Genomic DNA, 14,282 nt, shown 5'->3' on the forward strand with positions numbered 1-14,282 from the left:
TACCATCGAGACCTTCTGTAATATCACTAATAAAGTTATTAAACAATATTGGTCCCAGAACAGATCCCTGAGGTATCCCACTGGTGAAAAGACTTTGCTCTGAATATTCTCCATTGACTACAACTCAATGTTGTCTGTCACTCAGCCACTGCCTAATCCACTCAACAATGTTGGAGTCCAAGCTCAATGACTGTAGTTTATTGATAAGTCTTCTATGTGGGACAGTGTCAAAAGCCTTACTAAAATCTAGATATGCGATGTCTACTGCTCCTCCGCCATCCATTATTTTAGTCACCCAGTCAAAAAAATCAATAAGATTTGTTTGACATAATCTCCCTGAAGTAAAACCATGTTGTTTTTCATCTTGCAATCCATGGGATTTTAGATGTTCCACAATCCTATACTTTAGTAGGATTTCCATTAATTTCCCCACTATTGATGTCAGACTTACTGGCCTAAGAAGTAAGGGTGGAGGAAGAAAGAATGAGAAAGGTGCAAGACATTTAGAACTCTTTCAGAAGACAAGTGAGGGCGCATACACATCACGTTATTTATATACAGTTGCCATAAAGGGTTTTCAATGTGAAAATCATTTGCATAAACCATACACAACTAGATATATCCCGTTGTGTAGGGTTTTGTTCTTGTACGGTTTTTATTATGTTGCACTCATTGAGCATTAAAATACACACCGTTGAGTCAGTTTTTTGTTTCCTGTAAAAAAAGAGATGTGAATGTAGCCTTTGTCTCTCATTTACAATGTTCTCGGAATCCCAGTGTAAGGAAGCCTGAGCTGCCAATCACAACCTCGCCAACCAAAAAGAGATGTCACCCACCATCACTGGAGAGGAGAGACAGACAATACTACCAGTCACAGGCAACGTTCATTTACCTCGGTCTCATTCGTGTCTGTGAAGTTCCACTCGTGGGTTGTGCTCACATCTATTGTCACTCCAATCTCATTCTGAGCAATACCTGGTATCCCAGCTGTGAATTTCATAGAACCACCAATTGCAAATGTAAATCCATGTTGATGGGAGAAGGAGCTGGAAACCTTTATTGTTTTTTCAAATCTGTTACAAGAAAAAGAAGAAAAATGTTTAAATCTTCTGTTATTTTCAGATCCTGTAATAAAGGGAACCTATATCTTAACCGTTCCTGCCCTGATAACCTTCATTAATAGCTCTATCCCTATATCTAAACAGGAAGAGACCTATCAGCCACTACTTGTAGAAGTTGTCGAGGACTGTCCTGATGACTTATGATTCAGGCAGCATAAAGTGATGACCGGTTCCCATTAAACACTTGTAAGATTTGTAAATTATGCTGCTGTATAAATAAAGCATGTATATTGTGATAGGGTTGTATACTTGACTGTACCCATCTCTTCACAACACACCAGCAGGTTGAGCGGATGCATCCATGTCTACATACCAATAGGACAGTGATGCAAGAATTACAATACTGCCCAATACTCCAATGTAGTTATGGATGTACTCTCACATGACAGGTCATGCATTGGAGGCCTACTTGTATTTATCATTAGTATGGATAGTGTTAAAGCGACTGTCCAGTTAGGAGTTCAAAAATTTTAAGTCACTAGACAGAGGGGATGGTTACCAGCTATATACTACATGGCAGCTTTCTAGCTTAGCTTATTTAACAAAGAGCTGTGATCTGTGACTATAGTTTAGCTTCAGCTTCTACAGGGTCTCTCGGGTAGTCCAAAACACACCTCCTGTTTTTATATTGGTTCAGGTTGCTGTCCTGTCCCTTCCTCTGCAAATCTGCCTCTTCTGATTGGCTGCTGTAAATAAGCAGAAATCTATCACAGGTTCACGAGGAAGTCAGGGCAGGGAAAGCAGCAACTCCTGGACTGCTGGTGGACCACTAGGACTAAGTCGGGGACCTCTGCATTATATAATGAGAAGTATGATTATACAGTATATAAAGATTACTAAACCATCATTGTGGAAATGATCATTAGGTAATTGGAGACTTACTTTGAGATAAATATATATTCCCTGTAGTTATTTGGACTGTGGACTCCACTTCATTTTTTACACAGTTACACAGTTTATTTTTTTCTCTTGTAGGAACATGGTTATACTCACGTGAAGTTGTGTTTCAGTGGCACCAAGCTATGTTTGTTATCAAAGTTTTGGACAGCTATCACTTCCGCACTCTGAGAATCTCTTTGCCCTTGTTCAGGCAGGAACTGTAAGCGTATAATGCTGCTGATTGTCTTGTCTTTTGTGAAAGAGAGGAAACGAAAAATATGGTAGCTGTATCCCAATTTCTCAGCGTTGTCTATATAACGGCCATCACTGGGTATGTACCCTCTGTAAAAATTTCCATTATTCTTATTGACAGTCCACAGTTTACCATCAGAATCAAATGCCATAAAATGGGTCAATTTAAACCAGTTGCACCCTCCAGCCACTGTAGCAGACTTCAGCCAATCCCAGTATTCTTGTGAGGTTGTTGGGGGTTTTCCTGTCACAATTCTATCTTCTTTGTTCACTATGTACAGGGAACCATCTGGATGAAAGCATAAGGCTTCGCACTGCTCCCAACCATTGATCCCAATCTTTGTGGCTTGGCCATACATCCAAGATACATTTTCATTGTCCGGTTGTGGACCTTTGTAGAACTCTCCGTTATTTGTTACACAGAACATTTCTCCATTTTGGTGAAAGAATAGAATTTTAACTTTCCTCCATTCACCTTTCCCAACTCTTCTGGCAATAGAAAACCAGTCAAGGTCAATCTTTGATGGCAAAGGCCCCCTGTAGAGATCTCCATCACGGACACAGAACAGTTCCCCTTCTGGACTGCAGATAACATGGCTGGCCTTTTCCAGTTTTCCTAAAACCGCAGCCCTATCATAAAAGCTGTCACTGTAATCTGCTGGTGGCAGGCCGACTTTTATGGTACCATCTGTAGAGACGGCCAGCAAGAGATTCCCTGAAATGCAAATAATTAAAAGTAATCACAGCTTTAATTTATATGAATACTGATATGTTCTTGTTGTCTTATATTGAGATAAATGGAAAAATCGGTCAGGGCTACACTGAGACTTTTTATAGTGCTACAAGATTGATTTTAAAGGGGAACGGTGGAAAAAAAGCTTTTATAAATTAACAGGTGCTAGAAAGTGAGGTGCCAGGTTTGTAAATTACTTATACTATATAAAAATCTTAAAGGGGTACTCCATTGGAAAACAATTTATTTTAAATCAACTGATGCCAGAAAGTTAAACAGATTTGTAAATTACTTCTATTAAAAAATCCCAATCCCTTCAGTACTTATCATCTGCTGTACAGAGGAAGTTCTTTTCATTTTGAATTTCCTTTCTGTCTGACCACAGTGCTCTCTGCTGACACCTCTGTCCATGTCAAGAACTGTCCAGAGTAGGAGAGGTTTGCTATGGGGATTTGCTCCTTCTCTGGACAGTTCCTAAAATGTACAGAGGTGTCAGCAGAGAGCACTGTGGTCAGACTGGAAAGAACTACACAACTTCCTCTGGAGCATACAGCAGCTGATAAATAAAATAATGCAAACAAAAATAAACATAAGCATATGTGAAATTGCCGCGTGTGTAAATGTCTGAACTATTAAAATATTATGTTTATTAAACCGCATGGTCAATGGTGTATACATAAAAAAAATACCAGTCCAAAATTACAGATTTTTGATCACTTCATATACCAGAAAAAAATAAAAATAAAAACGATCAAAACAAAAATAGTATCAGTAAAAACGACAGATCACAGTGTAAAAGAATTACCCTCATACAGCCGCATATATGGCAAAATAATTGTGTTATAGGGGTCAGAGGAGGACAATTTAAGCATACTAATTTTCATACAAAAAGTTGTAATTTTTAGAAGTAAAGTTGTAGTAAGTAGTGAAATATAGTGATCTCTCAACATATGATTGTAATTTGTTTTAAATGAACCATCGTTACTTGAATTCACCGTATGTTGAGGGATCCGTGCAATAATAATATACAAAGTTATACTCACGTGTCCCCGCTGCTCCGGACCCTCACTGCTGCCCTGGATGGTCGCTCTCCGTTGCTTCGCTGTGCACGCTGCTACTATTGGATGACGGGACTGCATGGGGGGTGACGTGATGATGACGAAGGAGAGCGATGGCCATACAGCGGAGCCCGAAGAGGACGATCCGGAGTGGCAGGGACAGGTGAGTGACACTCACCGGAGCACACGGGACACATTAAACGGCTATTCGGGGGCAACTGAAGCAGTCTGCGCTGCCGGACAGCCGTTTATGCGATGGCCCCGACATACAAAAGCATCATCGTATGTTGATGCTGCCATCAACATGAGATGGCCTCTTAGAGGCCATCATATGTTGAAATGATCTTATGTCGGGGCCATCGTAGGTCGGGGGATCACTGTATAACAAAACCTAAATAAATTAGGTGTCATTATAATCATATGGGCCATCAGAATAACTGTGTAAAAAAAGATGCCCCCCAAATGTTTTAAAATGGCGGTCTTTTTTTAATTTTTTTTTAATTTTTGCCCCCAGATATATTTTTTTGTTTCACTGTTAATTTTGTGGAAAATTAGAGATATAACTATTTTAGTGGCACAAAAACAACAACAAGCCCTCATATGGCTCTGTAGGTGGTAATTTGGAAGTGTTAAATTTGGAAATTTTAGAAAGTGAGGAGGAAAAAACGAAAGTGAAAAAAAAAAAAAAACATGCCCTTAAGTTACAGTCAACAGCTCATCTGACCAGTTACATAGACCCAGTCATGTCAAGAGAGAAGTTACCATGTTTTCTAACATATTCTGACTACACAAACATTGATACCGCAGTACGCTGTTGGCTTTTTGCTCTGAAGTCTGAGCATTAACAATATGGGAATGTATCAGCTAGAATTATTTTTATTACTGCTTCTTATCTGCTACTATTTCTTGATTGTTTTATAAAATAAAAAAATTGTACATTATTAAGGGGGAGGGGGGTCACCATCTTCCTTGTTCTTAGTGATATGGTCATTGACAACAATAGACAGGACTTGTCTCTTACATGAATTGAAGAGGCTACTGAGCACTTTCTTTGACCTTTTCGTTCTATAGGGAGGGGTTAGGCTGAGCTTTGCTGTAAATTGTGGTGGATCCAGTGTTATCTATTTACTGCTGTCACCCACTGTGCTAAGAAGAATGGCATAACTGTGTAATGATCTGCAAGATTTCAGGATTATTATAAAATAGTGACCCTGATTTATTATACTGTGTGAGAGAAAGAACTTAAGGGAGTTTGCACATAACAACCAATCACAGCACAGCTTTCCTATCCTTTCGAGCTCTGGTAAAGTAAATGCTGGGCTGTGTTGGGTTGATCTTGCACATTTTGATAAATAAAGGCCTGTAATACTAAAATGAAAATATTTGAAAAAACATCACCAAGAAACTCATTAAAATCTTGATTTAAAGGGGTACTCTGGAGGAAAGCCACATTTTTCAAATTAGCTGATGCCAGAAAGTTAAACAGGTTTGTAAATTACTTCTACTTAAAAATCTTAATCCTTCCAGTAGTTATCAGCTGCTGTATGCTTCGGAGGAAGTTGTATAGTTCTTTCCAGTCTAACCACAGTGCTCTCTGCTGACACCTCTATGCCAGTGTCAGGGCAGAACCGCCACTCGTGATGGGATCTCTGCATATGGGAATGCCGAGGGGTCAAGCTCTATAATTTATCTTATCTCTCTCCTGATGATCCGTGATGGATGAAACACGTTGAGAAACTTTATGTTATCAATGACATCACTTTGTGTAACTTTACGTTCGTAATCTTTCATATCCAATACTGCTTTAATATCTCTGGGATATAGGTATGTGTAGGTATACCTTAAATATGGCACAATTTTTCTATGCAGCGCTTGTCTTGTACATGCATCTGGAAGGGATATATACATATATATAACGTGTTGCACACCTTTGGAGCACTGTATGTGGTATTGACTTTAGTAATGCTTAAATCTGGTAGTCAGCATGTACCTTGAATGTATGTGGTCTGTGTTATCTGCCTAAATAGTCCACACCTGCATAACCGCTACTATATGTTCTGTGGCTTATTTGTTTGTGTCGCTATGCATACTGTTTGTCTGGCAACGCATTCTTACATTGTTGAGCTTTGCTATTTTTAACATATACGTGTGGCACGTTTTGTCAAACTTGCTTTTTGTATTTGTTTTATGTATTGCTGCAGGTACATTGCTTGTTATCTATTATGTTTGACACTGCAGAAGGTCACTGCAGATTGACTGATACTATATATGCATTTCCTTTGCATCTATCTACATTTATATCTAATTCCAGGGCTATACTGTTATTTAGTCGTTGCACTGTTATAATCATACCTACATTGAACATTATTACACCATATCCACATTATATTATTGCTACCTGTGAATGCTGCATGTAAATGTAATATCCTCTCATTACTATACCATCCAGAGTTGTGTGATTATCTGAGCAGTATATAACCCTTGTATATTTTTGGGAAAAAGTGAGGACCCTTGGAGTATCCATAGCTGTAGGTATTGGTCCGGCTAGTAAGTTAGCATATATTCTTAGTAAGTGAGTAAGTGTACCATAGGGTAAGTGTTAGTGAGGTTCCAGTGCAGGACTGTTCTTGTTAGGACGACCATTCCGCCTAGGAATAGGGCCTAGAGCAGTATTAGCTGTAGGGAGTGATAGGCTCCCGCTCCCGGCCTTCCCAGTTGTCCCTCTCCCTATCAATCCCTGAGTCACCTGGGGCTAGGGCATGATAGATACATTACTACATGTACTGTTCTTTTATATATTTATCATATGATTTATCTTTGGCATCATTTGTATACATCTACTTGTGGATTGATATGTACTGTGTTATGTGCTTTATCAGGCGTATCAGAGGAGCTGTGAATTGTATGCTTGTCCACCAACTGATGTAGTGAGCGCTTGGAGAAATCTGTGTTACCTTTGGTTTTATGGGCATGCAATAAAAGTTATATTTTAATAAGTCTATTATCCTGTGATTCAGGCCAGAGTAGGAGCAAATCCCCATAGCAAACTTCTCCTACTCTGGACAGTTCCTGACATGGACAGAGGGGACAGCAGAGAGCACTGCGGTCAGACATTTGCCGTGTGCACAGAGCAGTAGAATCCTGTGGAATTCAATGGAACTCTGCTGCAGTGGAATTTACGTGCGGACATTCTGATGTGTGAACATAGCCTGGATTTAAGCAGGGATGACGCTATGCTATAAGTCCCACCCGTAGGACATAGAAGAGAAAAGAAAAGGAAGAAAAGGAGATAATCAGAGAGGGGAGCGAAGAGAGCCTGAGGGAGGTAAAAGCCAAGGTTGAGTACTGAGTTGAGGGAGAGCATTGGAAGGCACCCGTCTTGAACAATCGAACCAGGGTAAAGTAACTGTAGTGTATAATGTAAAGTTGTATGAACTTATTATTCGCCAGGGAAACCGTGAGATGGGAAGCCATTACATCACTCCAATCATAAGCAGTGAGAGAGGGGAAGCATGCCTTCCAATGAGCCTTCGCAGTGACAGTGACCAGTGGAACCTGACTTAAATGAATATAAAGGATGGATACAAGACCCCTCGGTCCCTGAGATGGAAGGAGCCCGATTAACGGGTAGGCAGATATAGGAGTTCTAGGAAAGGGAAATTGGGTGGCTGGACGTATTTACAGCATGCCTCCCAGAGAACATTAAAGTCACACTGAACCTGAGTCGTACATAAGCCCAGTTGTGAAACTCCTTGAGCTGTCCCGAAAGAACGGTCAAGAGTAAAGTGTGAACAAAGTGTTGGTTATCCTATAGGGGAAGGTCAGCCTTAATGTCAGAGAAGTGATAGACAGACTAGATCTGCCGCCACACTTGTAGAGCCAACTTATGTAGGTGTAGTAACCTAAGAACCTGGGGAGGGGTGCCCTCTAGAAAAGCTCTCAAGGAGGGGAGGTGTAGATGATGTGCCAGGTGGTGTTCTGCATTAGGTAGAGGAGCTGGAGGGAGACACCACGTTGGAGGTAACAAAACTGGCCGTCAAAATCTTTTATTTGAGGTCCAGGAGTGCTGCCAATAGGGGTCGCCTCTAACATGCCCCCCCCCCCCCAGTGCAAATGAGGCAGAAGAGAGGTCATTAACCATAACACTGGTGTGTAGCTACAAGTATAGTGTAGCTACCCAGTTGACGAAATTGGGACTAAAACCAAAGCACCTAAGAACCTCTAGAAGATATCCCCATTCTACGGATTAGCAACATCAATTGTAATGTATTTCAGTTCAATCTAAGTCATTCTCAAATAGAACTGTATATGAGAGTAAATAAGAAAGTTTGTTCTCACCAGAGTTAGGGGCCGCTTGTCTTGATGCCATTTGTTCCTTTTGGTTTTGGTGTAGACCACGTTATCTTCTGCAATAATTGGTGCTTGCCTCCTGTACTTAGGATCAGTCCTTTATCACTGCTGGGAGCCAAGGTGGATTATTCTGGATGTTGTGGAGTGTGTAACCTCTTCTGTAAGAGAATATTTGAGTACATGAAGATGCATGATTTTTCAGGGTAACATCTAAGGAGAGTGATGGCGCCACATACATGGAGTCAGCTCCTGACAGTCAAATCATAACCTATGATAGTAGTGTAGGTAACAGAGTAGATGAAATGTGTGATAGATATAGAACAAGGGATGACCCTGAACCCTAAATACAAACCCAAAGAGACAAGATAAATGGATGTACTAGAGTCCACATATTTTAGAGGAAAATTATAGTGCACATATTTCATTTGAACCACATAACCGAATAGTGGTTGATACATTGAGAAAGAATTGGTATGATAAGAGGGATAGTCAAAGCATTAGGGATATCCATAACTCACTTACAGGATATTTTACAGACTGTAATATCAATGGGGGAGTAATCTGGAGAATCTCTGCATCAGAACAGTCACACGTTCCGTGAAGGTTTCACCCTATCCTGAAGGACTTACTTCCTCCTTCTGAATTTCTCAAAGACTAAGGAGATAATGATTTCCAGGGCCCCTTAGCTGTGGACCTCATGTAAGGCTAAATGATTGTGTCTCTGTTGGAAGCCATCACATAGTGTTTTCCAACTCTTTTTTAAGTGATATACCACCTCAGGAACTGCTCAGTCAAACATCTATGCGCTACACTGGTTAACTCCTTTAGTACCATCTGAGATCTACTCACTTAGGTACTATTGTTATAGGAACTGTTCATAATATGTGCCTCCACTTTGTGTAAGAAGTTTAGTAAAAGTTACCTGTTATGCTTCAATACCCTTTGAGTCCCAGTATATTGCTTTCTACTGCAAGCATAACACCAAGGCTCTACCATTTACCTCTGAAGGACAGAACATCATTAACAATCCCAGGGGATATTGACTGACTACTTACTGTGAAGTAACTCTACTTTACAACAACAAAAAAGAGGTATAGTTAAATTCAGCTCACCACCATAGGACAATGACAGAATGGAGCTCTTGTAGTAGTAAGGAGAGCAGGGCAGGCAAACAATGGTCCGGGTCCCGGGATTCAACTTGACAAAAAGAAGGCAAAAAAAAAAAAGCAGGGGCAGGGATGTCACATGTGTCACCTGTAGTTGGAGATGACAGTTGGACCCCAGTGTTCCCTAGAGTTACAAAAATGGATTGTAAAGTAGAGTTAAAGAAGGCAAAATAAAAATCAGAAGATATCCATGGTGGAAAAAAAGGTACAAGAAACCAACACGTTTCGAGCCGACACTGGCTCTTAGTCGTGGCACCATGGATATCCTCTGATTTTAAATATGTTGAAATAAATGTGAAGTTTACATTTTTCCATTTTCTTCATCTTGGAGCAGCTGGAGGCCCCTGCTTTTATTTTGCCTTCTTTAACTCTACTTTACTATCCGTTTTTGTAACTCTGGGGAACACTGCGGTCCAACTGTCCACTCCAACTGACATCCCTGCCCCTAAATGAATAAAACTACAGGTACCCTGTCCTATCACAATGCCTGCCCAGGTGCACCAGACAGTTGTTTGCAAACTATTAAAAATAGGAAAACATTCAAGATGCAGTCATTCTAGATACAGTATAATATACAAAGTTTTATTTAAGGAGACTTTGTTACTAATATTTTTCGCCTTTTCTCTTTTTTAGACACACTGCAATCTCCCAGGATGGGATACTAGCAAAACCAGTCTCTCTCTGCTCTAAAGAACAAAATCACATGTTTAGAAGCTGTTTTATGGTTCTTTCCCCTTGTCAATACAGTGCAGGGTATTGGTTGGCTACAGGGACTTATTTGCCATGAAGTGAGATGAGCATCTCGCCTCAGGCAGAAGATTGCAGAGCCCCTGAGGAATGGCAGTGCTCAACCCTACATATGTTTGTTTGTGTGCGGACTGAAGTGTTGTGTATAGCCAAACACCCCCACCCACCCCCACCCACGTACACAGATGTATGCAGCAGGACTCTTCGTCCACAGTCTGCATCTCACTGTATGGGAAGGCCCATTGAAAAGCCTCACATCACCACATCACATAATCTAAAGGTCCTTGAAAGACCTTTGGGCAGAAAGAGAAGGTAAGTGAAATGCATGCCTGTATGTATATATAGGAGATATCTGTAACTGCCATGTAAACAGACAATGCACAGTACCATGTAATCTTCCTGTATAGACACTGCCCAGTAATATCTATTCTACCGGTATAGAAACTGCACAGTAACATCTAATCTTCCTGTATAGACACTGCACAATGCTATCTAATCTTCCTTTATAGACACTGCACAATGCTATGTACTCTTCCTGTATAAACACTGCACAGTGCTATCTAATCTTCCTGTATAGACCCTGCACAGTACCATCTAATCTTCCCGTATAAACACTGCACAGTAGCATTTAATCTTCCTGTATAAACACTGCACAGTACCATCTAATCTTCCTCTATAGACACTGCACAGTACCATCTAATCTTCCTGTATAAACACTGCACAGTACCATCTAATCTTCCTGTATAGACCCTGCACAGTACCATCTAATCTTCCCGTATAAACACTGCACAGTAGCATTTAATCTTCCTGTATAAACACTGCACAGTACCATCTAATCTTCCTCTATAGACACTGCACAGTACCATCTAATCTTCCTGTATAAACACTGCACAGTACCATCTAATCTTCCTGTATAGACCCTGCACAGTACCATCTAATCTTCCCGTATAAACACTGCACAGTACCATTTAAAATTCCTGAATAAACACTGCACAGTACCATCTAATCTTCCTCTATAGACCCTGCACAGTACCATCTAATCTTCCTGTATAAACACTGCACGGTATCTCCCCTAGTCCTGTATGCTGGCTGTAATTTTCAGTATCTGCTTTTATTCTGTATACATTGACACTATACAGTACTCCTTTCCATGTTTTGGGTTTGTTTAAAGGAGTACTCCGGTGGAATACAATATTTTTGTATATCAACTGGCTCCAGAAAGTTAAAAAGCTTTTTGTAATTACTTCTATTAAAAACAGTCTTCCTCTTTTCAGTAATTATCAGCTGTTTTATGCTCCAGAGAAAGTCGAAATGTTCTCTTCTGTGTGACCACAGTGCTCTCTGCTGACACTCTTTTTTTATTATAAAAGTACAAAACTTATACAAAAACACAAAACAAGCTTAACCAGCTATAACATAATTAAGAAATACACTGGTACCAAAGTACAAAAACAAAACCCTGCCTAACCGGCCAGCCCAGCTTTACAAAACCCTAAAATATGCCAACCCACCTAACCGAACCAAACAACACACTCACACGCATACCAAAAATGAACATAAAAATAGCGCTTGGCTTATCAAAATATGAAAATAAAATTTAGCACTACCTGGCTACAACTCAAAACCATCCATATTCGGGAAACACAAAAAAAAAAAAAAAAAAAAAATTTTATAAAATAAACAACGTAACAACATGATAAAATCAAGTAAACCACGTAACATAATAACTGGTCCGACTGCCATGACTACTGTAATGCTGTAATATAGAAACAAAATGAAAACAATATATAAACAATATACATACAAAATCACATGAACATAATAATATAGTATTTAACTAAAAATAAATATAGATACACTAAAGAAAACCTACAAAAACAATAGAAAACCCTACCAAAATCCCTACACTAAAACTGTACCCTCTCCCACACCACCCCTCCTGCACATGGGTCAGAGTCCATACCGTTCGTACACAAAGTCCTGTCCCTAACTGACCCATGTCAGGTCCCCAAAAGAAAAGCAAAACACCACCACCCACAAATACACCCTCCCCACCTAGCACTCCTCCCAACCAACTTACACACAAACTTATACACACTAACATATACACACTAAACCAAAGCTACCTTAGGCCCAAGTTTGGTCGCCTGTAAGCCCTTCATACCATATCAACTTAAAACAAAACAAAAAGCTAGCGTGTGCATGCATTAGCCCACCACCAGGGAGAAGGATGGCAGACTTGATACATCAAAATAATTTTAAACTCTTTCCCTAACTCCCCCCTACAATTTTCCCTAATTCTATCCCTCCATTAAAACTGACCCTGCTCTCACCCTATCACTATCCCTATAACACTGCCCCTAACCAAAATAAAGGTACTCTACCTAAAAAGGTCTAGTACCTAGGGCACATCAAAAGAAAAACCTCTCCACAGGAGAGAAGCCCTACTGGTACCAAGACTGCCATACTCCAAAGACCTGATCTTCCCGAGGTCACCGGTGATATTCCTACAGACCTCCACCTCGGAGAGGATTTTCTGTTGGGTCGACACTAAACACCGTGCGTTCCACGTGTAGTACCTAACCACTAAACTAACTAAGAATAAAGTGCCCCGATCTCGGCCACCCAGGTTCCTGAATGCCCCATAAGCCCACTCCGGATAGGTTAGGCCGGAGGAGCCCTCTCTTTCCAGAGGTTTGCGATGTTAGCTTTCAAGAAGGTGTTCGTGAAGAACACCACAGGGTTTACCATAGATAAACCCCCTAGTCTCCTTGTGTGGTACGTAACCTCCCTCCTGACTAGGTTCATCCTGTTTCCCATAACAGTTGGAAAAACAGGCTGTAGATCCTAGTGTAGTAAGCCTCTGGTAAGATACATACACTGCCCAGATAGATAAACAAAGGGAGCAGGTACGATTTGATCAGGTGTACCCTTTCCCTGAGGGTCATAGACCAACCCTTCCACTGATCCACCTTCTGAGCGGCATCCTGGAGCTTACCATCCCAGTTTTTGGTGGGATAATCATCCTGGCCGAATGTGATGCCTAAGACTTTTGCTGATTCTTGGGGCCCTGGAAGGGTGTCCGGGAGATCAAACGTGGGATCCCCCCCTCCCAGCCAGAGACTCTCACACTTATCCCGGTTGATCTTAGACCCGGATGCCTCCGAGTAGCGGTCCACCTCCGACATCACCACATCGACCTCCTCCTGTGAGGAGACGAAAATAGTGACATCGTCAGCGTACGCCACCACTCTCTGGGTGACATCCAGCTCCGCCAGACTCATCCCGACTCCCGCCAACGGCCCACAATCTACCCTCCGGACGAAGGGATCGATTGCGAACACGTATAACAGCGGGCTCAAAGGACAACCCTGACGGACTCCGGACCCCACCTCAAAAGAGCGGCCAGACCAACCGTTCACCAGCGGGAAACTCTCTGCCCCTGCATACAAGATCATAAGCCAATTAACAAAAGTACTCGGTAAGCCATATCTCAGGAGGACGGACCAGAGGTACTCGTGGTTCACCCGATCAAACGCCTTGGCCTGATCCAGGGACAGCAAGTACCCCTTCCAGAAACCCGCACTACTCCGCTCCACTGCCTCCCTGACACTAAGGACAGCACTTAAGGTGCTTCGGCCTGGAACAGAGCAGTGCTGAGTCCCCGAAAGGAGCCGGAGTGCAAACTTCACCAGCCGATTAAACAGTATCTTGGCCAGAAGCTTCCTGTCCGTATTGAGAAGAGCTATGGGCCTCCAATTCTCAATCCGGCTAGGATCTTTACCCTTTGACAGAAGAATCAGGGCTGACCTCCTCATTGACTTTGGTAGAGTGCCCGAGGAGAGACACTCATTGAATACCTCAGTCAAGAGGGGAGCTAAAGACTCCTTAAAGGTCCTGTACCACTCGGATGTTAAGCCATCCGGACCTGGCGACTTCTTAGGGGCAAGCCCCTCGATCGCCAGTCTCACTTCCT

At 41.5% G+C, this 14,282-nt stretch overlaps 1 protein-coding gene across 1 annotated transcript; it reads right to left on the minus strand.

The window, feature by feature from the left end:
- Positions 1-892: 892 nt before the first annotated feature.
- LOC130319705 (tachylectin-2-like) lies at positions 893-8,538 on the minus strand (the record flags this gene model as incomplete). The annotated part of the gene is made up of 3 exons (XM_056552968.1): positions 8,382-8,538; positions 2,115-2,967; positions 893-1,073 (listed from the first exon to the last, which is right to left on the minus strand). Coding segments are annotated over exons 1-3 (1,065 nt in total), but the record flags the coding sequence as incomplete, so codon positions are not given.
- Positions 8,539-14,282: the final 5,744 nt, after the last annotated feature.

This window comes from Hyla sarda, unplaced genomic scaffold (genome assembly GCF_029499605.1).
Source record: "Hyla sarda isolate aHylSar1 unplaced genomic scaffold, aHylSar1.hap1 scaffold_2155, whole genome shotgun sequence".
Lineage (NCBI taxonomy): Eukaryota > Metazoa > Chordata > Amphibia > Anura > Hylidae > Hyla > Hyla sarda.